The sequence below is a fragment of the Paroedura picta genome, chromosome 15, assembly GCF_049243985.1.
Source record: "Paroedura picta isolate Pp20150507F chromosome 15, Ppicta_v3.0, whole genome shotgun sequence".
In the NCBI taxonomy this organism is placed as follows: domain Eukaryota; kingdom Metazoa; phylum Chordata; class Lepidosauria; order Squamata; family Gekkonidae; genus Paroedura; species Paroedura picta.
Window position 1 is genome coordinate 16,467,083 of NC_135383.1, and position 27,039 is coordinate 16,494,121.

The following is a 27,039-nucleotide window of genomic DNA, read 5'->3' on the forward strand; positions in this document are numbered from 1 at the left end:
GGCCAGACTCTGGTGCTCCAGATGTCCATGGACTACAATTTCCATGAGCCCCTGCCAGAAAATACTGGCAGGGGCTCATGGGAATTGTAGTCCGTGGACAACTGGAGATCCACAGTTTGGCCACCCCTGCTACAGACCACCTTTCCAAGCAGCCGTTTTCTCCAGAGGAACTGATCTATCTGGTGATCAGCTCTAATCCCAGTGGTTGCCAACCCAACCATCCCCACAGGGCATGCTCTATGTCTGTCCCAACCCCCCAGAGCCATTTCAAGCAGTGAAACAGCTCTTTGGAAGGATCAGACTGACTGTTGTGGGTTTCCTGGGCTGTGTGGCCATGGTCTGGTAGTCTTAGTCCCTGATGTTTTGCAGGAAATGTGGCCGCCATCCTCAGAGGTAGGACATGGCAAGATGGGAACCTTTCTTGCCAAAATATGGAGTGTGTAAACAGTTGCTGGGCATTTTATTTACTTCTGGGGGAGGGGGTATCGCATCATAATCCTGTCTTATCTGGGAGTCTCCCAGTGGGTAGACCAGAACTAGCAAGCACTTTCGCTCTGTTTGGGTAGAGTTCATTAGCAAGTCCATCAGGGAGCACATTTCCTGTGTCTGGACAGAGTTCATTAGCAAGTTCATTGGGAAGTGCTTTTCCTGTGTCTGGCTAGAGTCCATTGGCAAGTCCATTAGGAAGCTCCTTTCCTGTGTCTGGATAGAGTTAATTAGTAAGATGGTAAGTCTATTAGGAAGTACTTTTCCTGTGACTGGGTAGAGAAAATCAGAGAGTCTATTAGTCAAGGTCTCGCTTGTCTTATCTGATGAACCGTTGCAAGGTGGTTTTAGTGTCTCATGTCTTTTTTTATTCTAGTGTTTCTTTAAGCCTCGTGCCTGGCAATACTCCAGGGACTAAACCTACCAGGCTACAGCAGCCTGGATAACCCACAACAACCAGGTGACTCTGGCGTGAAATAGAAGGTGTGCCTTGCAATTTCTCCCTGCACCATCAGGGGGCTTTCAACTCAAATCAGTAATTGCTAGATCCTGATACGGCTACAACGACCTGTTTCAAGAGTTTTTCAGGGAGCCTCTGTCTTTCCCCTTCTGTATTTCATGTTTAAATAAAAGCTGGAAATTTGGACAATCTGTTAACGTGCATCATTAAAGCATTCTATTGATACAGCAAGATCCAAAGGCCGACTTAAAAGAACCAAGCCCGAAAATCCCATGGGCTGCGGTGGGAACCTGCCATATGAAAACCTCACCGCCGTTTCTCTCTCCCTCCGGGCGCTCCTCAGGTAGCAAACACCACCCTCTGTCCCAAGTAGGATTGCTAGGATCTCAGGTAGGTTTGCCAGATGCAGGTAGGAAAACTCCTGGAGCCAATGCCCTGAGAAGGGGTAGGCAAACTGTGGCTCTTCAGTTGTCCATGGACTACAATTCCCAGGAGCCCCTGCTGGCAGAGGCTCCTGGGAATTGTAGTGGTTTTCAACCTTTCCTAACGCTGCGATCCACTAATACAAGTCATGTTGTGGTGACCCCCAACCATAAAATGATGCAAGGGTTCTTTCACAGAAATTAACCTGAAACTGACCAATGGCATGAAGATCCATTGTTCATGATTGCATATAAATTGTTTTTTTCCCGGGGTTTCTCAGTTCAGTTCTGCCTCTTGTCCCACCATGCCGATCTCGCTCTTTTCCACTGCTCCAGACAGACGAATGCTCTCGATCTACCCTGCAAGGCTGTTGTGTAGATGACACCCCACCACCACCACGGCCAAGCTGCTTGCCCTGCCACGATCCCTGTGAAAGGGTTGTTCGACCCTCAAAGGGGTCCCGACCCCCAGGCTGAGAACCACTGCCTTAGAGGATTAGAGGACATCGATGCTGGTTTACACAGAACTCCCCCTGAGGTGGACTGGGAACAAAGGAGAAATGTTAACGATTCAGAACAAAGTTTGAGTCCCGGGCACCTTTATGACCAACAATAGTTAATTCCGGGTACAAGTTTTCACATGCATGCACATTCCTTCAGAACTCTGCATGCACCCAAAAGCTTACACCTAGAATCAAACTTTCCTGGGCTTAAAGCTGCCACTGGGCTCAAAGAGTGTTCAGTTGCTTCAGACTAATACAGCTGCCCACCGGAATCCAGCAAAGATTCAGTTTTCCTTGGGGAACGGGTCCTTACAAGCCCTGGTTCTTTTATCAGCTGATCAGCTTAAAAAACCTACAACAAATCCTGTTTTTCTCTTTTCGTAAACTCCGATAACAGCAATGACACGGATTGGCGATGCTCTTGGCTCGCAGTTTACAGTTATGGCTCATAAAGCACCAGGATGAGTTCATTGGGCAAATGAGGGGGTGCATGTTTTGCTCAAAGGACGCTCCTCACAGGCCGGCTCCCGGCCTTGATTTCGCTGACCTGGTGCCAAGATCCCTAAGGAACATGATGCGCCTGTCCCCAGGGACACGTCTACAAGGGATGGGTCGCTCCTCCCCGGGCAACGACCTGACTCCTCGGCTGCATGTTGCTTCATATCAGCATAATAAACACGGCTGCTTTGGAGGCCCTGGAGAGATGGGGGCAGTGCTTCCCCTGGCCCAGAGGTCTGCATAAGCACAAACTGGCTGCCTGCAGGAAGGATGGAGACGGAGGGGGCTTGCTTACTGTTGTGCAGTGTCTGGGGGGCATCTGGTTGAAGAGGGGCTAGTAGTGGCTTTAGCACTTCTCAGATGCAGAGTTCCAGAAGGTGGGGCGGTTCTTCCCCAGGACTTCCTGAAGACATATAGAATCATAGAATCATAGAGTTGGAAGGGGCCACACAGGCCATCTAGTTCAACCCCCTGCTCTACGCAAGATCAGCCCAAAGCATCCTAAAGCATCCAAGAAAAGTGTGTATCCAACCTTTGCTTGAAGACTGCCAGTGAGGGGGAGCTCACCACCTCCTTAGGCAGCCTATTCCACTGCTGAACTACTCTGACTGTGAAATTTTTTTTCCTGATATCTAGCCTATATCGTTGTAGTTTAAGCCCATTACTACGTGTCCTCTCCTCTGCAGCCAACAGAAACAGCATCCTGCCCTCCTCCAAGTGGCAACCTTTCAAATACTTAAAGAGGGCTATCATGTTCCCTCTCAACCTCCTTTTCTCCAGGCTGAACATTCCCAAGTCTCTCAACCTATCCTCATTGGGCTGGTCCCTTGGCCCCAGATCATTTTCCTCGCCCTCCTCTGTACCCTTTCAATTTTATCTACGTCCTTCTTGAAGTGAGGCCTCCAGAACTGAGGCCTACACGTGAAAACGTACACCCAGAATGAAATGTTATTGTACCCAGAATTAAATGCTGTTGGTCTCAAAGCTTCCAGGGGACTCAAATTCCTTCTGAACCCTGCCTGCCACACCGGAAGGTCCTAAGTTCAATCCCCAGCATCTTCCATAAAAGACCTCTCCTTGCTGGAAAGCCGTCGATCCACACTAACCAAACGGTCTATGCTCTTCAGGATGTTATGAACTTGCCGGGAAGGCACACACGAAGTCGCGGAGGTGTGGCCCTTGGGGATGCTAAGTCCATGGGTCCAGAGAGCAGAAAGCCGGGAGCTCATTTCTGCTCTTTATTGTGACAAGATACAAAGAGGCAAACCCTGAACTGGAAACCTCACCAACCCCCACAATGTATATACCATGCGACACAATGGTTCTTCTGCTAGTGTGCGCTATTGGTCAGTTTCCGTTCGAACTGGCTGGATCCAGCCCGTCAGGATCTAGCCACGCACTGGCTGATGGCGTGCGGAGTTACAATCCTGCCTCAGACTTCAAGCTTGGTCCTTGGCAGGTACACAAACACAACAGGGGGCATGGTCACTGCTCGGCCGGTGATGTCTTAAGGTCTTATCGGTGAGAGAAAATGGCAGGGAGAGAACTGAGCATCACACACACACACACACACACACCAGTTCTCATGTTCAATCCCACTGGGAGACATCCTGCTTGCTTTTCATTAGGGGATAAAAATGCCACAAGCCCTGGGAGACAGCCTCACCCTGCAGGGCCAATAGACCGTCCTGTGCTGTCCGTCACAATGAGAGTGGCCATGAGCCAGAGGCTGGAAAGCTGGGCCAGCTACCAGCCATGGGTGCACAAGGGGTAGGCAGGCATGCGGAAAAGTTTTGTGTTTTTTTTGGCCTCCATTTGCCAAAGACAATAAAGGGCCAAATTGAGTCATGGCTCAGCAGGGAGAGGTTTTGCATACAGGCATGCCCCCAGCAGGTTTACCAGGCCTAGCCTGTATTCAGTGTCACTCATTGCTGGTGTTCCTTTCTTGCTTGGGGCGGGGATTACTGTTCCTTTCTTGCTTGGGGCGGGGATTGGGGCGGGGTCCATGGGGGATTATTGTTTATCCTTTGTCCCCTTCCTCTGAGGAGTTACACCTCTGAGAGTCTTACAGCTGCCAGGTACCCCCCTGGCAACCATCAGGGGATGGGTATAGGACTACCAGCTCCAGACTGGGAAATCCCTGGAGATTTCGTGGGGGGGGGGGAACTTGGGGAGGATAGGGAAAGCCTATGTGGAATTGGGGTTCTGTTGTTGTTATGGAGAACCGGGTTTGATTCCACATTCTTCCTCCACATGCAGCCAGCTGAGTGACGTTGGTCCAGTCACAGTTCTCTTGAGGCTCTCCACGTACATCAGTTCTCTCAGAGCTCTCTCGGTCTCACCTACATCACAGGGTGTCTGCTGCGGGGAGATGAAGGAAAGGCAATGGTACACAGCTTTGCAACTCCTGAGGGCAGTAAAAAGCCGGGAGCAAAAACCCCAAGCTCTTCTTCATCCTTGTAATTCCAGGAAATCTCTCCCTCCTGCTTTGAGGTTGCGGCACTCAGCCTGTAAGATAGGAGCCCTTCTGCGTTTGTAAGAAGAGCCCCTTGTGCAGTGTGAGACTCTCCAGGGATTCCCTCCTGGGACGTGACAGGAAGCTGCTGTATCTGTAGACCTGTGGAGCAGGATTGGAGCTTGCAGTGTAATTGGAGCTTGCAGGATTGGAGATTGCAGTACACCAGTTTGGTGTAGTGGTTAGGAGTGCGGACTTCTAATCTGGCATGCCGGGTTTGATTCTGCACTCCCCCACATGCAACCAGCTGGGTGACCTTGGGCTCGACACGGCACTGATAAAACTGTTCTGACCGGGCAGTGATATCAGGGCTCTCTCAGCCTCACCCACCCCACAGGGTACTTGTCGTGGGGAGAGGAAAGGAAAGGCGACTGTAAGCCGCTTTGAGCCTCCTTCGGGTAGAGAAAAGCAGCATAGAAGAACCAACTCTTCTTCTTCTTCTTCTTCTTCTTCTTCTTCTTCTTCTTCTTCTTCTTCTTCTTCTTCTTCTTCTTCTTCTTCTTCTTCTTCTTGCCCAGTGCATAGCTAGATCCCCTCTGCCTGTTTAAACCCAAACTGTCCAATAGCGCACACTGGCGGGAAGATCCCCTGTTTGATTGTGCATATAAATTTGGATGGGGGTGGGGGAATTGGTTGGTTCAGTTCACTCTTTCTTGATTCATGCTGGGGGCACAAGACAGAGCTCAGACCCCTTCAGGTTACTGCATCCACCTCTGAACCCACAGATTTAACAGGATCGATTCCCAGTGGGGGAAAGGGGGGTTCCAAAGGCATGACCCAAGTGTCTCTGTCAGCCCCAGAGAAAGATGGGTGCATATGTCATTCCCAGGTCTCAGGGGAGAACGCCACCCCTCCCCACTCCTTCCTACCCCAAACAATGTGGGAAAGGGCACTGAGCCCCCCAATGCCCCCTACCACGAATCCTCGCAGAGCCCCTAATTCCAGAGTGTCAGGGACTGCTGTACCTCTCACTTTGCCGGATGGAAGAAATGGCCGGTATTTTCCTTCCACTTGTGACAGTTGGCTGACAACACCGCCATAAACGCCTCAAAAAGGAGCATCGAACTGCTGACCTTGGCAAGGAGTCATCCTTTAATGACACACTCGGGTGAGATTAACAGCCAAGAACAGATTCTTCCTCAGTGGGGCCCTCAAGCTGCTGAGCCAGGGAGAATGAAGGCCGAAATGGTGGACATCCGGCTACCCTGGTGCCAGGAGACTGAAGGCAGAAATAAGGCCTGGAGGGCCAGCACCCTCTCTCTTGTATTTTGCCAGGCTCAGGACTGACATAGAATCATAGAGTTGGAAGGGCCCTCCAAGGTCATCTAGTCAAACCCCTGCAGAATGCAGGACATTTACAACTACCTGCCCACCCACAGTCACCCCAATTCTATGCCCAGATGATGCAGCCCCCCCCCCCAAGAAAAACCCAGAATCCCTGGCTAGTCTGGCCTGGAAGAAATTCACTTCTCAATCCCAAAGTGGTGATCATCAATTCCCTGGGTGTGCAAAGAAGGGCCACATGAGCCAAGCTCAGACACAGTCCCTCTGCCCACCCACTCAACATCTGCCTAAATTCCCAGAATCAGTATTTTTGTCAGATGGCTCTCCAGCCTCCGCTTAAAAACTTCCAAAGAAGGAGAACAAGCCACCTCCCGAGGAAGCCTGTTCCACTGAGGAACCGCTCTGTCAGGAACTTCTGAAAATTCTTTTGAATTGATTTCATCCTGCTGGTTTCTGGTCCAACCCTCTGGGGCCACAGAAAACACAGAAGACTGGAGTGTTAAAGAAATGTATTATAAATTTGTAATCGTTGGTAGTATGTTTAAGAACTTAAAAATAAGCAAGCAGTGACCAGGTAGATCTGGACACTCAGATGGTAAAAAAAATACTAAATCTGATATCGTTCTTTTAAAATTTCTTATATTTTTATACTTCCCCTCCCCTTTTGCTAGGTCTTCAGTTCTTGGGATCTTTTCTCTTTTAAAAAATCTTATTGGGGGAAAAAAGACTGGAGAATTCCCCGGGGCTCATCTCCTTTTATGAGGCTTTGGAGTGTGAGGCCATGAAAGCCAGAGATGGAATTGGGATTTACGAAGGGGCGCCACAGTAGCCAAGCATATGTCAAAACTAGATTCATTTCCTTGGCTCTGTCCGAAGAAGCCAGGGGGGCGCATCAATGGTCAGGGGCTCATGCTAATTGTAATCCATGGACATCCGGAGAGCCACAGTTTGGTGGCTCTTGGAGAAAGGTTTTGGTTTTGTGTGAGAAAACCACAGTTGACTTGAGGGACGTCCACAGGCAGGCAATGAAGGACAATGGATGCTGGCAGAAGCCAGTTCTTGAGAAGAAAGATTTGTGTGAGCCTTTTTCTGGGTGTGATGGGGGGAGAGCGGGAAACAAAGATTTTAACAAGTGGATAAGTGAGGTCCAGATTTCCAAAAAGCCGTTTCCGAGGCCGGACGCCCTGAGAAGGAACTGCGGCTCTTATCGAGAGTCAGTTTATTGCTCTGGAAATTTGCTGGAAAAGTTTCTGCATGCCCCAAGGTGTGTCCTCTGGGGAGGGAACAACCTCCCTGCGTTGAACCGCAGCCTTGAACCCAAGTCAACTTCCTGCTCATCTTTTGTTTTCCAGATCGGTGGAGGTCCTTCCCCCTGCAAATAACATTTCTTTGAAGACTTCCCCGTCAGGCTCTCCTGCGTGCTGAGCGCGGCCAAAGAAAGCAGAGCGATGCAATCCAATCCCCCTGCATTCCGGATTAATTATTACAGATTTTTATGACTTGATGGATTAGTGTAAAGTGTGCGTTTCCCATAATCTCCCGATCATCAGCAAATAAGTGTTCCGAATGAGAACACGTTCCTGAGTTCTCTCGTGTTACGGCCTGGGGTGCTGGACCATCTCCAGCCGCTGCCTGGTACCGGATTAGAACCCGGAGCCCGTCCTGCACCTTTCACACCCAGAATTAAGCCAGCAAAGCCCTCCTTGGCACAAGGTGAAAAGCTCCGTTCCTGCACCCCAAAGAGCAAATGTAGACCCATCCCAGAAGACCTTTGCCATGAGCCCAGTCAGCTCCAGCTGCAGAGGCAAGCTCCGTGCATGCAACCTCTTCCCATCACACAGAAGAGTTGCCAGCTCTGGGTTAGGAGACACCTGGAGATTTGGAGGGCGGAGCCTCAGAAAGGCGGGGTTTGAAGAGGGGAGGGACTTTGGCAGGGTACAATGTCTTCATGTCCACTCACCCAAACAGCCATTTTCTCCAGGGGCACTGATCTGGATCATCCAGAGATCAACTGCGCTACTGCAGAAGAAGAATAGTTGGTTCTTATATGCCACTTTTCTCTACCCGAAGGAGCCTCAAAAAGGCTTACATTCGCCTTCCCTTCCCTTTCCCCACAACAGACACCCTGTGAGGGAGGGAAGGCTGAGAGAGCCCTGATATTACTGAAGAAGTTCTTATGTCTAACACACAGACACCGGGTGAGGTGGGTGAGGCTGAGAGAGCCCTGATATTACTGCTCGGTCAGAACAGCTCTATCAGTGCTGTGGCAAGCCCAAGAAAACCCAGCTGGCTGCATGTGGAGGAGCGGGGAATCGAACATGACTTACTAGATTAGAAGTCCGCACTCCTAAGCACTACCCCAAGCTGGCCATGGCAAAACCACATCTGAATGGCCTGGCTGGCAGACCATCCTCAGATCTCCTGGCCACGTTAGCACACCTGCCGTCTGATAAATAACTAAATAGGAAACTTCTTGCTCTCGCTTTGCATCTGGCCGAGCCACAAAGCCCTTGCGGGTCCCTATGAACCAGGGGTAGTCAAACTGCGGCCCTCCAGATGTCCATGGACTACAATTCCCAGGAGCCCCCTGCCAGCATTCGCTGGCAGGGGGCTCCTGGGAATTGTAGTCCATGGACATCTGGAGGGCCGCAGTTTGACTACCCCTGGACAAAGGACAAACCCTACATGGGACATCTTTCGAAGGGAACCTCTACAGACAGTGTCTCGCCCGCAGGAAGCTTGGCACTAGAAGTGGGCCGGCCAGCATAACCTGGGGAACAAGACACTGCATTCGGAGGGCAGGACCCAACGAGCTGGAAAGATCCCAAAAGAGTTAACCCTCCAGTTGCTGGGAGATCTTTGCCCTGGGCGGAAAGAGCCCCGGGGAGCTCCAGCTCTGGCCTGCTGGCTCCGACCCCTCCCTGTCCTGCACGCCTCACTCTCTGGCATAGATCGCAGTTCTGGCAGCTGCCGCCAAGGTGCCAAGGTCCTTGCTCGGCACCCGGGAGCCTTTATAAAGCCTCCGGAGCCCAACTCCGGCTCCTGCAAGCTTCGCGCTTCAGCGCCTTCTCCGCCATGTGGAGAGCAATCTGGGCCTATCGGAAGTACCTGATCACTTTGCTCATCCCCCTCCTGTTTCTCCCCCTGCCTCTGGCTCTTCCTGGCAAGGTAAGGCGCCTTTTCAAATGCTGTCTGCAGGGAGAGGATGCTGAATGCCCCTCCCCGGTCCCCAAATCATGCTCCTTCCAACAAGAGAGGCTGTCTAAGATTGGGATCCCAGTCCCAGTGGCCAGTTTGGACCTGCTTGGGTTTAGAAGAAGAGCTGGTTTTTTAATACCCCATTTTCACCATCCAAAGGAGTCCCACAAATGCCTTTCCCTTCCTCTCCCCACAACAGACACCCTATGAGATGGGGGGGGGGAGAGAGAGCTCTGAGAGAACTGAGACTGGCCCAAGGTCACCCAGCTAGCTGCATCCGGAGGAGTTGGGAATCAAACCCGTTTCTCCAGATTAGAGGCTGCCACTCTTAACCACACCTTTTCGGGTCTTGGAGCCAGAGGTTCTCAGAGGTTTAGTCTTCAAGAAGAAAAGGGGAGCAGCGGAACTTGAGGGGTGTGCAGTACAAAAGTCTGGGTGCACTTTAAATTGGAAACATACAACACACATGCACACTGAAGTGCCGGGGGGGGGGGGGGTTAGATCCCTGTTGAAGAGGTTTTCAGTTTGAAATAGAAAGTTGTTCGGGTGTAACGGAGACTGCACAGAAATCCCACCTGTATAACACAGTTGTCGTCCCCCAGTTTTGTCACCAACGTGGCCACAGATCAGGGCTTTGTCAAAGATCCTTTAGGCTGACCCTGCATGGAGCAGGGGGTGGACTAGATGGCACACTTGCCCCCTTCCAATTCTTGTGCTTCTAAAGGTAGCCTGCAGCATCTTTCAGTCCCGAAGCCTTGGAATGCAATGCAGCAGTCTACGAAGAAGAAGCAGGATGCCAGGACAAAATGTTTCGAGGCTTCTAGCGCCCAGCACAAATTGGGCATGGGTGGAAACCGCACAGCAGGGGGCCTGTTCATTGTTTGCTTTGGGATTCGGCACTTGACTGACGACATCTGCAGGGCTGCTGCGTCCGCTCAGGTTGGCCGCAGCAGGTGAGCTCCAGTACTCAGGACGGGGAGAGGAAGCACGGCTTTTTACCCCGGCTGTGGGATGAGCTCTCCAAGTGGTGCAGGAGCACCCCTCTAATTCGGAACGTTTGAAATGGCTTCCTGGATAGTTGAGTTCAGGGGTCCCTTTAAGACCAACAAAGTTTAATTCTGGACTTCGTTCTGGGCATGCTTCTTCAGGTGCACCCGAAAGCTCATACCTTGAACAACGCTTTGTTGATCTTAGAGAGGCTGCGAGACTCAAAATTCGTTCTGTTGCTTTGGACCAACATGTATCTGGAAAAGCGTGCGTGCCCATGAGAATTTATACCAGAACGAAACTTTGTTGGTCTGAAAGGTGTCCCTGGTCTCCAACTGGGTCCTCTTGATTCAGGGCCAACGTGGCAATACACCTGGATCGATCTTCCTGGAGACCTGAGCATCCTTTACTGTGCGGCTGTGCCGGTCAGGATCCCAGAAGCACGCGCATGGCCAGGAGTGAAAAGAGAACATGGCAACCTCCGTAGCCCTTTCCCTCGATGGACGCCTACAAGGGGCACTGCGGGACTCTCCTGGCAGCCGGCGGCAGCCTGCAAGCTCTCCGGCTTGGGCCAGGCTGGGCAAGGAGGCTAAGGAAAGCTGCATCACACCTGTTTCAGCCATCAACCTGGAGATGCTGTGTGAGTGCTCTGGGCACGGGGGCAGAGCAAGCCACGTTCTCTCTGAAATGACCCAAGCTGGGTTACAAAAAGGAGGGAGAGGACAGAAACAGACAAACCAATCTCTTTGGCCTCTGACGGGTCTACAACGCTGTTGTAAGACCCCTGGCCAAGAGTCCTTTGACTCCTACCTGAAGGCTCCACCTGCAGAAAGAAAAGAGGGGGAAAGTTCTCTTATCAGGAATCCAGAGAGTCTGGTTTGCTGCCAACAGGATCTGTCCCACCCCCCCTGCCCCCGCCCAGGCATTCTTTCCGAGTTAAACAAACCCATTCCTGAAACGAATCGTCCTCTTCCGTCACCTCCTGTTTTTGATATCTGAGGTTACCGATCGATTGGTAGAAGTTGCTACTGGTGTTTGCTTTGGGGGGAGGGGGGTGGAAACCTGAACTGAATGGGAACCTGACCACATCACACCAGAGGCGGTAAACCACATCTGAAGCTGTGCTGAGATGGGCATCTAAAGGAGTACAGTGGGATGCAGACCATACGTTGTTATCCCCTGGCCAACCGAAAGGTTATGCCCTTTTGCTCTCAAAAGTGTGGTTGTGGGTGAAGAAGCCAAAAAGAAAAGCCCGTCCTCATGATGACAAGACGTTGTGACAGCATCATCCGATAATATTATGGGATGGGGGGAGCAGGAAATGAAATGTATGGCTCTCCTTTGATTCCGGCCACGAGAGGGATGATTTCCATTGTAGGATGGTAGAATTTTAGGCGTTGAAATAGAAGAAGAATCTGGATTTGGATATTTTTGTGACTTCTTCATGCAGTGGCCCCCATATGAGGAAGTTGGTTAGCAGTAATGCTTACATATATTATTCCCAATGCATATCCCCAATGCCGGGAAGGTGGTATAAAAATCTAATAAATAAATGAATCAATACAGATGAGGATTTCTTAGCGGTCCAACTATGGGGTGATAAAATCCTTAGAAAAATTACCAAATGATAGATCTCGTTCCCTTTCCAAGATGGGATGCAAATGACTTAAATTTTAAAAACATGTCTTTACAACAGCAAAAAGAACTGGGATAGATTCAAGTGGGTAGCTGTCTTGGTCTGAAGCAACACAACAAAATCAGAGTCCAATAGCACCTTTAAGACCAACAAAGATTTATTCAAGGCGTGAGCTTCCGAGTGCAAGCACTCTTCCTCATACTAATGAACAACCATCATAATAGTGGAAATATAAAGCAAAAACTAATTCTATTAAATTAGTAAACTGTGTCACAATATCCAGATTCAGCTATATGATGCCATATGATAATTCTTAGCTAAAGCGGCCAACCAGTCCCCTTGAATTCAGTCGTAGTTCACAAAAACATTGGGGAAATAAAACTGTCTGCGTTGGTGATTAATGGCTGTCACTTGACCATTTTTTGCTGGCCCCATCCGTCTCCAACCAAGTGTGAAAACATTCCTACAAGTGAACAGCCATTGTGGCAATTATCTTGTCCTGAGACCAGAGAGTTAAATTCAAAATTACATGGCATATTACTAACATCACATTACAGTCACATTGTCCCAAATAGAATAAATTAAAAAGAAGAGAACATCGTGGGGAATGTGGATATACGAGTTGAATAAGGTTAGCAGGCATAGTGAGATAAAAAAACCTATGTCCTTGTTGAGCCCAAGGAATGTCATTGTTTTAAACATTGTAATAACTTGCATTTGGGCAACTCCTTTTCTAGTCTGTTCTTGAAGCTCCTTTGCTATAAAACAGCTACTTTGAGGTCCCTTATTGAATGTCCTGGAAAGTTGAAGTGTTCCACTACAGGTTTTTCCATCCTGTGGTTTTTGATGGGGTATGTCATTAACTCAGACATTTGGACCTCCTAACCCCTCCAAGTTAATCATTTCTGACAATTGTCCATTTCGCTTGGATGCTGCCACCTCAACGGGCGTCTCCCTCAGTGGGGATTAGTTAAGTGGTTTAACAAAATAGCTCGATGAGAAATGCTGCTTTTTGTTATTCAATCTGTCAATGATTCCGATAAGGTCAATGTTGCAAGGACGTGGTGCTTTTGCCCGGATGCTCAGTGTTGCTAGAAGATGGTTTTGTCGGTATTATTCAGAAGGCTTGACCTAGGAAACGAGGGCTAATTCTGCACATGGAAGATAATGCACTTTCAGTGTGCTTTTGCAGCTGGATTTTCCTGTGCAGAACAGGAAAATCCACTTCTAAGGTGCATTGAAGATGCATTAACCGTTGGGTGCAGAATGGGCCCAGATCTCCTGCAAATTCTGGCTTTGTTAAATGATGCTGTTTCAGCCACCAACCCTCCATTCCCCCCTCCCTCCAGCAAGCTAGCTGCTTTCGAACATCATAAAAGCTACAAGACCAGGCTATGCAAAATTATGGAAACGGAAAGAACTTTCAAACAAGAAGAATTGGTTGGATAAAGCAGAAGGAATCTATAAATTGCGGTTGAATGGCTCGATAAAGATCCCAAGATGAAAATGAGGGGTTGCAATTTGGCTCTTCAGTAGTCCAGCAAAAGTTTAGATGTCTTGTGTGATTTCTAATGGCATCCCACAAACATTTTCTTGATTCTTCCACATGGTGTGCATTTCGTGATTAGAAAGAACAGCCGCTCTCTCCATCTACAAGCAGCATGGGTTTCAATCCATGGATTTCAGTGTTGAAAAGTGTTGTTCAGGGAATTCTCATGCCTTTATTAGAACCTGAACAGGGACACCTTTAAAACCAAGGTATAAGTCTTGAATAAAACTTGGTCATCAAGGTGCCCCTGGACGCGAACTTTGTTCAGGTTCTAATAAAAGCATTAGAGTTAACTGAACAATGCTGAGACACAACTTTGTTCTGCTGCTACAGACCAACACAGCTCCCCACCTGAATCTATCTTTATTAGAACCTGTAGATATTGAGAATTTCACACTGATGATTGGGGAGGAGGGAGGAAAACCCTGGACTGAGGAGATGTCATTATATGCAGTCTGACCAATGCTTGGCCAAAGAGCTGTGGGGGGAAACGCAATCTCTCCCTGGACTCAGTTGGTCTGAAGCAGTGGAGCAAAGTTTGCATCCAGGGGTACCTTAAAGACCAACCAAGTTTGATTCAAGGTGTGAGTTTTCCTATGCAGGCGTGCTTCCCCCGACAATGAAGCAGGAGTCATCAGAGTGCCAATCTAAGGACGGAGCAAATTAGCAGTAAATCAGTAAACGGCATCATGAAGATATCCCACAAATGTGTGGCAAGATATCCTAGCAAGACATTATGTGGTGTATCTGTGGGATGCCCTTCATGATGCTTACTAATTTCCTGCTAATTTGCTAAGTCCTTAGATCTGCATTCTGATGACTCCCGTTTTGTTGCAGTCTTGAATCAAACTTGGGCCCATTCTGCACACAGAGGATAATGCACTTCCAATGTGCTTTGGCAGCTGGATTTTCCTGTGCGGAACAGGAAAATCTACTTCGAAAGTGCATTGAAAGTGCATTATCCTATGTGTGCAGAATAGGTCCCTGGAAGCAAACTTCGCCCTCCCCGAACCCATTCAGAATTTCCCGGACCATGACACACAATCCCGGTTGATGATGCCCTCAACCGTGCGTTCGCCCTGACCCTTCTGCCTCCTTTCCAGGAAGCGCTATGCAGTTACGCCATCATCCTGATGGCGCTCCTCTGGTGCACGGAAGCCCTGCCACTGGCAGTCACCGCTCTCCTGCCGGTCGTCCTCTTCCCCCTCATGGGCATCATGGAGTCCTCCACGGTAAGAGGCAGCAAGCGAGACCAGCGGGAGCAGAGGGAGCCCAAGGGGTGCAGAGCCAGCCACCGTCCTCTCCCCCAGGTCCTAGAGAGGCCAGCCCCAGGTGGGGAAATTCCGGAGATTTGTGAAGTGGAGCCTGGATACCTGAAGTATCTCCATAAGGAATAATGTCTCAAAGTCCACCCACCAAACCGGCTGTTCTCTCAAGAGGAATTGATCACTCTTGTCCAGGGAACAGGAGAGCTCCAGGTGCCACCTGGAGGTTGGCAACCCTGGTTCTGGGCTTGGGGAAGTTGGCCTCAGTGGCACAGAGTTCCCTCCCCCACATCTTTGGCAGAGGTGCCTCTTTCCAAGGGTGTGACCTGTCCCTCCTTCCTTCCTGGCAGGTGTGCATGGAGTATCTGAAGGACACCAATATGCTCTTCATTGGGGGGCTGTTAGTGGCCATTGCTGTTGAGCACTGGAATCTGCACAAGCGCATTGCCTTGCGGGTCCTTCTGATGGTGGGAGTCAGGCCGGCCTTGTGAGTACACCACCGGGGGCAAGGAGAGAGGGAGGGAAGAGACTCCTTCGGGGAGTAAAATGCAGGTTTTATTATATTTTTGTCTCCCCTCCTATACCCTGCCTTTCTCCCCTATGGGGACCCGAAGTGCCCTTCTGCAGGTAATTTTTATACCAGGTGTTACAAGGAACAGAAAGGTGGGACTGTGTAGAGTTGCTACACAGAGAAGCCAAATGAATCAAAGAGAAATGCAGCCATTCAGAGACGTCATAGTAAAGGGTGGTATATAAATCGAATGAATGAATGAATGAATGAATGAATGAATGAATGAATGAATGAATGAATGAATGAATGAATGAATGAATGAATGAATGAATGAGAAGTACACTGTGAGATAAAAAGCAGAACAAATGTTTGCAAAGGGTGGGTCGTACTGAGCACCTATAGTGAGGCAAGAAATCCAAGGATGACATATACCAGAGCAGAAGATGGTCTATTCTAGCTGATGTTATTAGATCCAGCAACAGCACGACCTGAACAAAAATGGGGAGCAAGTTGGCATCTAGGGTTATTGCAGAGTTTACTTCCTGACTGTGGGTCCCTTGTGGTCGGGGAGAAGGTCTTTTAGGTTGGGGGACCATCAAAAAAGGAGGAAAGGCCTGCCACTCACGGGGGCTGAAAGAGAAAGAGAGCTGATAGCGGAATTGACAACATAGCCTAGTTGGTCATGTTGATATCCTGTATTTCAGGGGTAGTCAACCTGTGGTCCTCCAGATGTTCATGGTCTACAATTCCCATGAGGCTCATGGGAATTGTAGTCCATGAACATCTGGAGGACCACAGGTTAACTACCCCTGCAGTTGACAATGTAATTGCAGCGGTTTCTACTGGAAGCTGTAGGCGACAGCCGGCAATTACCTGTTCCTACCTGGTTTTCACCAGAGGAGAGACTAACAGGCAAGAGCTCAGGAAGCGCCACTGTTAAGTCAGCATGCTGTGGTGTCGTGCGCCACCACTGGGTTTTGATCAGGAGGTAGAAAACGCCACCGGTACTGCCGCAGTTTGGTAGCAAGGTTTGCCATGGTATTGTCAGGGATAATGTTTCTCATGGCTCATGGCCCAACTTTGTGGGGGACATTGGCCTATAGAGACTTCGACCTCCATGGGTGATGCTCCCAGCTAGCGCAATGCACTCCTTAGGTTACTGGTACGATGTGGCAGGTGGTGCTTGACAAGCACAGCCCACAGATTTGACCCCAGTCTTCTTCCTGCTCACTCGGGTCTCCGCTGTGGTCTCCCCTCACATCAGGCTCCTGATGGGCTTCATGGGGGTCACCGCCTTCCTCTCCATGTGGATCAGCAACACAGCCACCACGGCCATGATGCTGCCCATCGTGCACGCCATCCTGGAGCAGCTGCACAAGACGGAGCTGGAGAGGATCGCCGTCGAGCAGGTGGCCGTCAAGAACGGGGCTGTCAATGGGGGCTTCGAGTTGCAGGAAACCACCAGCCCACCAGGTAGGTGGCTGTCAAAACCCCTCTCCTTGGCTCCTGCTCCAAAAGGCATCTCTCCTCCTGAGTGTGCTCAAGCCAGCTGATTGGCCGACAGGGCACCCTGGGGAATTCTGGGAATCCCAAGTCTGGTGCTCAGCATCCCAGCAAAATGAGGCTAATGTTTGGCTCACATGCTCCTGGTTTTTTCATAGGTTGCCTTAGGGAAGGCAGTAAGGATGAAAGATCTAAGGGCTGGAGGGCTGAGGGGACAGGGAGGCTTATTCTGACTTTGTAAGAGTCCCCGACTCAACGAACAGCTGGATCAATTTCTCTCAACTACTTTTTACCATAGAGAACCACACTTTTTACTACCCAAAAGAGTCTCAAAGAGGCTTACAAACATTTTCCCCTTCCTCTCCCCACAGCAGATACCCTAGGATGTCGGTGAGGCTGAGAGAGCTCTGAAAGAACTGTGGAAATCAAACCCAGTTCTCCACTTTTAACCATAACACCAAGCTGGCTCTCTCTGTACCCCCCAGATGTTTTAGATAACTTCATATATAGCTCTTTAAGCAGTCCCTCCTTCTGTAAGTTCCTTAAAGCTCACCATCCTGGAAATATTCCCATTTTATCTTCAGTCGCCCTGTAAGGATGAACTGGATTGAGGGAGAAGGGCTTGCCCCCAAGGCCACCCTAGAGCCCTCCTGTCCTACCTCCCAAACTTGCCTGCCCTCTGCCCTCATCCCATGATGGCCCAACCAATCTTCTCCCTGGGTTTCCCACTCTCACACAGCTTATGAAGATGTGGTGACCATGGAGAAAGAGAAGGAGGTAGTCAACCGACAACAGCTGGAACAGAAGCATCAGACTTTTTCCAAAGGAATGAGCCTTGCGGTGTGTTACTCGGCCAGCATCGGTGGGATCGCGACCCTAACAGGCACCACCCCCAACCTGGTGCTCAAGGGACAGATGGATGAGTGAGTATTGAAGGGGCTACAGGAAGGTCTGGATCCTTCCTGCCTCTGCCCCATGGCCCCTCGTGTTCCTTGGAGGAACCACCAACCCCAGATCCTCTGAGGTCTCCCATCCAAACTCTGGCCAGGGTCGACCCTGCTTAGCTTCCGAGATCAGACAGGACTGGGCTTGCCCAGGCCAGGAGCACAAAGCGGTGAGTGAAAACTAGACTGTTCCCAGGACCATCCTGGTGTTGAGAATCTCTTTCTCTTTCTAGACTGTTTAAGGAGAACGGCAACGTGGTGAACTTTGCCTCCTGGTTTAGCTTTGCTTTCCCAACCATGGTGCTGCTCCTGGTGCTCTCCTGGCTGTGGCTGTACCTGATGTTCCTGGGCTTTGAGTGAGTCCCTGCATCGTTGGTCTGGGCCAACTCTGGGTTGGGAAATACCTGGAGATGCGGAGGGCGGAGGCCGGAGCGGGTGGGGCTTGTGGGGGAGGGGGAGAGGCCTCGCCATATGTTTATGAACAAATGTTTATGAACCACAGTTCTCACGAGCCCCTGCCAATAGGCCATGCTGGCAAAGGTTCATGAGAATTGTAGTCCACGATCCTCTGGAGAGCCACAATTTTCCCACTCCTGGTACAATGCCTTGGAGTCCTCCCTACAAAGCAGGCTTTTCTTCCGGGGATCTCTGTAGCCTGGAGATGAACTGTAAAAGTGTGAGAACTCCAGATCCTGCCTGGAGATTGGCAACCCTCCTCTGGGAGGGAGGTTCTTTCGGGGGCATCACCTCCCAGTTTGTGTGTTTGCCTTTATTTGGGGAAAGAAGCCCCTTGGAAGAAAGAGATTCTCTGGTCCTTTCCTAGCCTGATGACCTTTGTGTCTGTTTGGTGTAGTGATTAGGAGTGCGGAATTCTAATCTGGCGAGCCGGGTTCGATTCTGCTCTCCCCCACATGCAGCCAGCTGGGTGACCTTGGGCTCGCCACGACACTGATAAAACTGTTCTGATCAAGCAGTAATATCAGGGCTCTCTCAGCCTCACCCACCTCACAGGGTGTCTGTTGTAGGGAGAGGAAGGGAAGGCAATTATAAGCTGCTTTGAGACTCCTTTGGGTAGAGAAAAGTAGCATATAAGAACCAATTCTTCTTCTTCTTCTTCTTCTTCTTCTTCTTCTTCTTCTTCTTCTTCTTCTTCTTCTTCTTCTTCTTCTTCTTCTGTGCCCAGCATCCTATGCCAGCTTTGGGAGGCCCTTTGCAAAGCATTCTGGGTTTCCAGAACCAGATCCTGGCACCGCTCACGTCGTCTGCGGCACCTCTGATGGTACCTTTGCTCTTCCCTTCCCAGCTTCAGGAAGAACTTTGGCTGCAGCTCTAGCGAGTCGGACCAAGGGAGGTCGGGAGTGGCTTACGACGTGATCAGGAATGAGCACCGGGCGCTGGGGCCAATGAAGTTCTCCGAGATCATCGTCCTCATCCTTTTCGTCCTCCTGGTGGTGCTATGGTTTACCCGGGAACCTGGTTTCATGCCGGGCTGGGCGAATCTGGCTTTTGATGTGGGTGGGAAAAGGTGAGAGGTTAAGCTGCGGCTCCCAGGACCACCAGCCTGCCCCCACTGGCCTCCAGCTACTCCCCAGGCCCCCTTGCAAAGGACCATCCCATCAGAAATGGAGTGGAGATTTCCGCCTAGTTCTTGGGGGGGGGCACCAGGGGAGGGGGGCACATGCTCAAGGGTGAGCTTCAGTCCGTAAATGGCTCTAGGGTTGAGGGACAGGGAGGGACTTCAGTAGAGCATATTGCTACGGGGTCCACCCCCCAAAGCATCTGCTTTCTCCAGGGGAACTGATCTCTGTTTTCTGGAGATGAGCTGTAATTGCAGAGGTACCCAGGTCCCACCTGGAAGCTGGCATCGCTAAATGGCACCTTGCTTTTTTTTTGGGGGGGGGGAGGTCTGCTATTTCCTGTCCATTATTGTAGGAGGAAGGGTTTTCTGTTCAGAACTAGGTGAACTATCCAGGTGCAGTCTTGTTAGAAAGCAGTGATCCCCAGACAACAGAAATCCCTTGGAGAAAATAACCGCTTTGCAGGGTGGAATCTGGCATTATGTCCTACTGAGGGCTCTGTCCCCCCCAGGCTCCACCCCCTGAATTTCTAAGAGTTCCCCCTCCTGGAGCTGGCAACGCTCAACCGCCCACCCCACTGCCTGCTGGACAAACCAGATGTTGGAATATTAGGCACATTCCATTGCGTTAGCCGAGTGCTCAAGGCTTAGAATGCAGCAGAGGCCGTGCGGTGTGTTTGCAGGCCCTGGTAATAATCAAAATAATCAACAGAGCCTCTTGTCTTTTCAAACTAATAAGAGCTCTTTTATTGCAGGAACTCCATTCTGGTCAGAATAGTAAAGAGATAGGATTCGAATCTGGTCTAATTTAACTAGGATGGAGGGAGAGGCAGGGACCCCTGTCCTGCTCTCACAGTGCCAAGAGGGAGAATTTTGGCAAAGTGTGTCAAGAAGGTGTCAAAGGGAGGGAGGGAGGGAGGGAGGGAGGGAGGGAGGGAGGAAGGAAGGAAGGAAGGAAGGAAGGAAGGAAGGAAGGAAGGAAGGAAGGAAGATGCAATGTCCAGAATAATGGATGGATGGATGGATGGATGGATGGATGGATGGATGGATGGATGGATGGATGGATGGATGGATGGATGGATGGATGGATGGATGGATGGATGGAAGGAAGGAAGGAAAAGGAAGGAAGGTTCCCCAAGTCTACATATCAAAGGGATAGCAGCAGAGAGCCTCTGAAGTCCTTCTGAGGCTAAGAAGCAGTGCAAAGCCCTTCCCTCCCAACACTGGCCTCATCTCCTCTCTACCTCTTCTCCCTGTAGCTACGTCACAGATGCTACCGTGGTCATCTTCATCTCTCTCCTGCTGTTTGTAATTCCCTCCGAGGTGCCCAGCTGTTGCTCCCGAGACAGAACCCGACGAGAAGGTTAGTAGGCTGCATAACAAGGACTGGAGGTGGGAGGGGGAGGCTGGTGCCTAGGGTGCATCACTCTGGATTTGGGAATTGCTGGGGATTTGGGGGTGGAGCTTGGGGTGAGCAAGCTCAGCGGGGTATGATGCCACAGAGCAGGGGTGGCCAAATGTGGGTTCTCCAGATGTCCATGGACTACAACCACCATGGTAAGTATAGTCCATGGGCAACTGGAGAACCACCCCTGCCATAAATTATCTCCTTCGATGCAGCAATTTTCTCTAGGGGAACAGATCTCTGTGGTTTGGAGATACTAGGAGACCTCCAGGTCCTACCTGGAGCATGGCAACCCTGCTGGGGATCACCCTCCCAGTCCAGACTGGGATTTCGGGTTATCAGTTCCAGGCTGGGAAATACCTGGAGATTTGGAGGGTAGAACCTGAGGAGGGCAGAGTCTTCATTCTGGCATCATGCCATAGAGTCTCCCTTACAAAGCAGCCATTTTCCTTAGGGGCACTGATCTCTGTTGGCCTGTGTCGGCAGAGTTTCAATATGCAGAGAGAGCTGAGCACCAGCAGGCTGCTTAGAGAATAAAATAGTTTTTTATTCAGGAGAGAAACAACTATGTATGGAAAGAGGAGAGAAGACCCCTAGCGAACTATAACTGTTGTCTGCAGTTATTCTGTGGTTCAAGTGCTGTTCTGGAGGCAAGCAGGGAGGAAGTGTGCTCAGACAACAGGAAGTTGCTGAGCGAATCAAAACACAGGGGGAGATATTTTGAAAATCATCCGGTCATTCTTATCCTATTTACGCTAAATAAACCTCTCCCCTGATGCCCCCTGCAGGACACCCTTTATGTTCTGCTCAGTTATGCACACTGCAGACCTGCACATCCCAACAACCTGGAGATCAGTTGTAATCCCAGGTGATCTCTGCCCACCCCCCGGAGACCCGCAACCCGAGGCAGGGATCCTGCAGAGTGGCAGAGCTCCTCTCCTGGTGCTCAGAAGCAGCTTTTTTCATTCCAGATGGGCAAAAGGAGATCCGAGTCCCCCCTGCCCTCCTGGACTGGCAGACGGTCAACCGGAAGATGCCCTGGAACATCGTCATCCTCTTGGGAGGCGGCTTTGCTTTGGCCAAAGGCAGTGAGGTAATCCCTTCGGCCCCTCGCGCCATGAAAAACCCTTTCTCTCAAGGAGAACCGGGGCTGTCCCCTTCCTCTCCCATGCCAGCCAACCTCAAGGACAAAGGGAAGATGCATGTGTGGTTGGGAGGGCCTGGCTGTTCCATCCCTGGCCCAGATGCCTCAGCAGTGACCCCAGACAAGCAGCAGGGGGCAGCCAAGCCCTGCAACACCTGCAGGGCCTGGAGACACCTGAGCAGGTTGGCTCTTGTTCAGCCCATAGAACTGGGGAGAAGGGGAGGGAAGGAAGGGAAGGCCATGGAGGCCAGTGCTTGGATGTGAGTCAGGGCCCTTCCCCACCCTCTGGCTGATTTTGGGTGCATTGTGGAGAAGAGCTTCCCACCAGACTGCAGCAGTGGGGCTGTGGCCCAGGGGCAGAGCCTCTGCTTGGCATGCATTAGGTCCCAAGTTCAGTCCCTCGCATCTCCAGTTAAAAGCACCAGGCAGTTGGTGATGGGAAAGACCTCTGCCCGAGACCCTGGAGAGCAATGGAGAGGAGCCATGGCTCAGTGGAAGAGCCTCTGCTTGGCATGCAGAAGGTCCCAGGTTCAGTCCCTCGCATCTCCAGTTAAAAGCACCAGGCAGTTGGTGATGGGAAAGACCTCTGCCTGAGACCCTGGAGAGCAATGGAGCCATGGCTCAGTGGAAGAGCCTCTGCTTGGCACACAGAAGGTCCCAGGTTCAGTCCCCGGCATCTCCAGGTTGAAAGGACCAGGAAGTCAGTTGGTGATGGGAAAGACCTCTGCCTAAGACCCTGGAGAGCCACTGCCAGCCTGAGTACACAAAAGGGACTTGGCTGGACCGAGGGGCTGATGAGGTCTCAGGCAGATTCCTGTGTTCGTGTGCCCAGGCTGCAGACCTGAGCCATGGCGAGTCCCCCTCCCTTTGCTGCTGCAAGCAGAGTCTTCTCTCTCCTTTCCGCCCAGGCTTCTGGTCTCTCCAGATGGTTGGGGAGCAAGCTGACCCCGCTGAAGAGCATCCCCCAAGCGGCCATCTGTTTCCTCTTGTGCCTCCTGATCGCCGTCTTCACCGAGTGCACCAGCAACGTGGCCACCACCACCCTCTTCCTGCCCATCCTGGCTTCCATGGTAGGTGGGAGGCCAGCCTTGAGCCCAGAGTGCAGCTCCTTTGCTGATCCTCCCCATCCCACCCCATGGGGAGTTGCCACCACCCTCTGAGCACCTCCCAGTTTGGAGATGCCAGCCAGCGGCTTCCCCTTGCTGGTCGGCACGTGGGCATGGAGCTGCCGGCCTGCCCCAAGTATTTCTGTCTCGTGAGGTCATCCCCAGGCCACGGCCCGGCTTGCCCTCACGTTTCCTCATCCCAGCCTTCCTGCCTCCGATTCTAGCTGTTTCCAGCCTTTTGTAGGGAGAAGCCAGACCCCCCCCCCCAGCTGTCTTGCTAAAAAATTAATTTAACAATTTGCTTTTGGGAAACATAATTTTTCCTCGTTGCCTGCTTGTGAGTTAAATTCGTGTCCTAGCCCACTAAGGCAAAGACAGCGAAGTCAGAGAGACGGAGAGAGACACACACAGAGAAAGAGAGAGGCAGAGACAGAGAGACAGAAAGTGACAGAGAGAGACAGAGAGAGACAAAAAGACAGAGAGAGAGACAGAGAGAGACAGAGACAGAGTGAGAGAGACACAAAGAGACAGAGAGAGAGAGAGAGACAGAGAGACAAAAAGACAGAGAGAGACAGAGAGAGACAGAGAGAGAGAGGGACAGAGAAAGAGACACAGAGACACAAAGAGACACAGAGACAAAGAGACAGAGAGACACAGAGAGAGAGAGAGAGAGCGTCTGGTGGACACCTGCCAAAGGTCTCTGTCTTCTTTCCCCAGGCACAGGCAATCTGCCTGAACCCCTTGTATGTCATGCTGCCATGCACGCTCGCCTCCTCCTTGGCATTCATGCTCCCAGTGGCGACCCCTCCCAATGCTGTCGCCTTCTCCTACGGACAGCTCCGCGTCATGGACATGGTGAGTGCCCCCTCGACTTTGCCGGATCCAAGCAGCAGGAATGTCTGAGTTGCTTCCATGGGGAGGTTTGCCTCTGCCTTCCTCCAAAACGTGGTGTAGCCATTAGGAGCGGCAGCTTCTAAGCTGGCAAGCTGGGTTTGATTCCCCGCGCCTACACATGCAGCCAGCTGGGTGACCTTGGGCTTGTCACAGGCCTGATAGTGCTGTTCTCACCGAGCAGTCCTGCCAGAGGTCTCTCAGCTTCACCTGCCTGACAGGGTGCCTGTTGTGGGGAGAGGAAGGGAAGGGGATTGTCAGCCGATTTGAGACTCCTTCGGCCAGTGAAAAGCGGTGCATAAAAACCAGCCCTTCTTCAACTCTCAGCTTATGGGGAGGGGCCTTCCGCACTGATCCGTCCTGTAGGTATGCCCCACCTCTACTCCACGTTTTCCCAAACCTGCTTGGGCACAATCCTCCAGGAAAGAACGTCCTCAGAGCAGGGATTGGTCATCATGTAGACAGGGAGGGGCAGATTTCCCAGATACAAACACATTCACATCTGGCTTCCCGTTTCACATTCCTCCACCCCATCCCACCCCACTGACAACCTTCTTCTGTTGTTGTTGTTGTTTGTTAAAGTTAGCAGAGTGGATGAGTCATTGATAGGCACAGGCTTTTGGGGGGCTTCCTGACGGTTCTTCCTCCCTGCCCTCAGGTCAAGGCTGGTTCCATGCTGAACTTGTTGGGCGTGCTGGCCATCACGTTGGCCATCAACACCTGGGGCTACCCCCTGTTTGATCTCAGCAACTTCCCAGCTTGGGCCAACAGCACCGACAGCGCTCACTGCTGAGGCCTGGATTCCTGACCCAGAGCTGCACCTCCGGACCCTTGAGGGACCCTGGCGCCTCTGAGACTCACTTCTAGGGCAACGAATACACCAATGGGTGCCCTCAAGCAGGGAGGGACATGGCTGCTAGCGTACCCAGCCTTCCACTCTCTCGAGGACCAGCTGGGAACTGTCCGGTGCCTGACAAACCTTGCCTGGCTGCGGAGCACACAAACAGCTGGTGTTCTCGCCCAGGTCCTCTCCTGGCCCGGGTGACACTCCTGGCCCCTTTGTGAGCCTGGCTCTGGCATGTCTTTGGAGCACATGCTGCTGTAGAGGAACTGGGTATTGGAGCAGGGGATTCTGCAACCATCCAAGCCAGAATGGCTTGGACCCCTGCCATGGTGGTACCTGTGGATGCTTTCTTTCTTTTTTTCACTAGAGGAAGCAAGCATTTATTTTTGTGAAGGAAACCTTGTCATGGACCAATCCTGTTTTCTGAGTTAGGATGTTGATGGGGCAAGGCAGAGCCGAGGGAAACCGTGGAGGAGATGCACGAAAAATCTAAGGTGGACGTGGGTCTTTTTGGGAGGGCCAAGAGTCAGTGAAGTCCTTACCCCTCAGAAGGGGCCAGAGGATATCTCACCCTAAGATGGGCAGGAGACCCCAGCAAAGGCCTCTTCCTGAGAATTGCTGGACGATCTGAGAGGGCAGGCCTCCAGGAAGGACAGAGTTGCTGGGTTGTCATCGCCAGTTTTGGAAACTTGTCATCTCCAGTTGTTGTCATCTCCAGTTTTGGAAACTTTTGGAGATTTGGGGAAGGAACTTGGTGAGGACAGAGGAACCTAAGTGAGGCACAATGCCACAAGGGTGGCCCAATTGTGGCTCTCCAGATGTCCATGGACAACAATTCCCATGAGCCCCTGCCAGCAGGGGCTCATGGGAATTGTAGTCCATAGACATCTGGAGAGCCACAGTTGGGCCACCCCTAAAACATCGGCTTTCTCTAGGAGAACTGATCTCTGTAGTCTGGAGATGAGTTATAATTCCAGGGGATCTCCCTGGCATCCCTACCTGGGGATCACCTGGAATTACAGCTCATCTCTAGCCTACTTGGCTACTTGGAAGTTCCTGTTCTCCTGGAGACAATCCATGCTTTGGAGGGTCAACTCTATGGTATCCCACCCCACCGAGGTCCCTGCCCTTCCTAGGCTCCACCCCAAGTCTCCAGGGTTTTTTCGACCTGGAGATGGCAACCCCACCCCCCTATCCCCCACAGGTGGCCAGGTAGGATTTGGCAAGCTGGAGCCAGAGTCCCCTTTGCACCCCCCTCCCCCCTTGTGCATCTCTTTGGCTTTGCGCATCCCTCCGTTTGGTCTGCCACATTTTTGCTGTCGTCGAGACCCATCCGAAACGTTGAAAACCTCTTTTGAAGACGGTTTATTGCAGGACAAGTAGGGGATTTCTTTCTTTCTTTTTTTACTTGTACAATAAAATATTCTTCCACATTTGCATCACTGGCTTTTGGCGTCTATTTTTGTCTCTCCGTGGCTAGTGCGGATCTTCTGGATTTTTTTTTTGTTTTATTTTATTCATCACCTTTAAGGCCATACGTGGTCTGGGCCAGTATACCTGAGGGATCGCCTGTCTGCCTACACCCCTCAAAGAGCCTTGCGCTCTACCACCTCCAACCTCCTGGTGGTCCCTGGCCCCAAGGAAGCCCACTTGACCTCAACCAGGGCCAGAGCTTTCTCCATTCTGGTCCCCACCTGGTGGAATGAGCTCCCAGAGGAGATCAAGGCCCTGGCAGAACTAAAGCAGTTCCACAGGGCCTGCAAAAAGGAGCTCCTCCGCCAGGCATTTGGGCGAGGTCGATCCGAACCACCGCTTCCCATTGTCCCCCAAGCCTCCCTCCTACGGCATCTCCTTCCAATCTGTCCAACCCACTAGAAATCAGTAAGAGTTGAGCTGAGGCTCTTTGCAGTTTCCACTGTCCTTTAATGTTATTGTTTGTTATGTTAATGTATTGATAATGTTATCACCTTGTTGTTAGTATAAATGGAGTTACCTGTATCATTTTCTTGCTTCATGTAACCCACCCTGAGCCTTCAGGGAGCGCAGTATATAAATACAATAAATAAATAAAAATAATAAAATTTAAACTGGGGAAAGTGGGCGCACGGCAAAAAAAACCCAGCGCAAACTTGCTCCAAGATGAGGCTTCCGGCACTCCACGCAGTTATTCACCTGTGGCCATGCCATAGATCAGGGGTAGTCAAACTGCGGCCCTCCAGATGTCCGTGGACTACGATTCCCATGAGCCCCTGCCAGCATTCGCTGGCAGGGGCTCATGGGAATTGTAGTCCACGGACATCTGGAGGGCCGCA

General features: G+C 51.1%; 1 protein-coding gene across 1 annotated transcript; it reads left to right on the forward strand.

Moving 5' to 3' along the window:
• The first annotated feature begins 9,138 nt into the window (after positions 1 to 9,138).
• SLC13A2 (solute carrier family 13 member 2) lies at positions 9,139 to 26,166 on the forward strand. The gene is made up of 12 exons (XM_077312111.1): positions 9,139 to 9,336; positions 14,642 to 14,770; positions 15,154 to 15,290; positions 16,579 to 16,787; positions 17,557 to 17,740; positions 17,995 to 18,117; positions 19,065 to 19,286; positions 20,597 to 20,700; positions 21,714 to 21,835; positions 22,795 to 22,956; positions 23,710 to 23,847; positions 24,542 to 26,166. Exons 1-12 carry the CDS (start codon positions 9,244 to 9,246, stop codon positions 24,674 to 24,676), a joined length of 1,758 nt encoding a protein of 585 aa, XP_077168226.1. The 5' UTR covers positions 9,139 to 9,243; the 3' UTR covers positions 24,677 to 26,166.
• Positions 26,167 to 27,039: the final 873 nt, after the last annotated feature.

What these genes read in the sequence shown, in the direction of transcription:
- SLC13A2 (XM_077312111.1), top strand. Translation starts at nt 9,244, where the DNA reads ATGTGGAGAGCAATCTGGGCCTATCGGAAGTACCTGATCACTTTGCTC. An exon ending in CTCTGGCTCTTCCTGGCAAG is followed by an intron (nt 9,337 to 14,641) that starts GTAAGGCGCCTT and finishes CCTCCTTTCCAG; the next exon opens with GAAGCGCTATGCAGTTACGC. An exon ending in GTGGGAGTCAGGCCGGCCTT is followed by an intron (nt 15,291 to 16,578) that starts GTGAGTACACCA and finishes CCCTCACATCAG; the next exon opens with GCTCCTGATGGGCTTCATGG.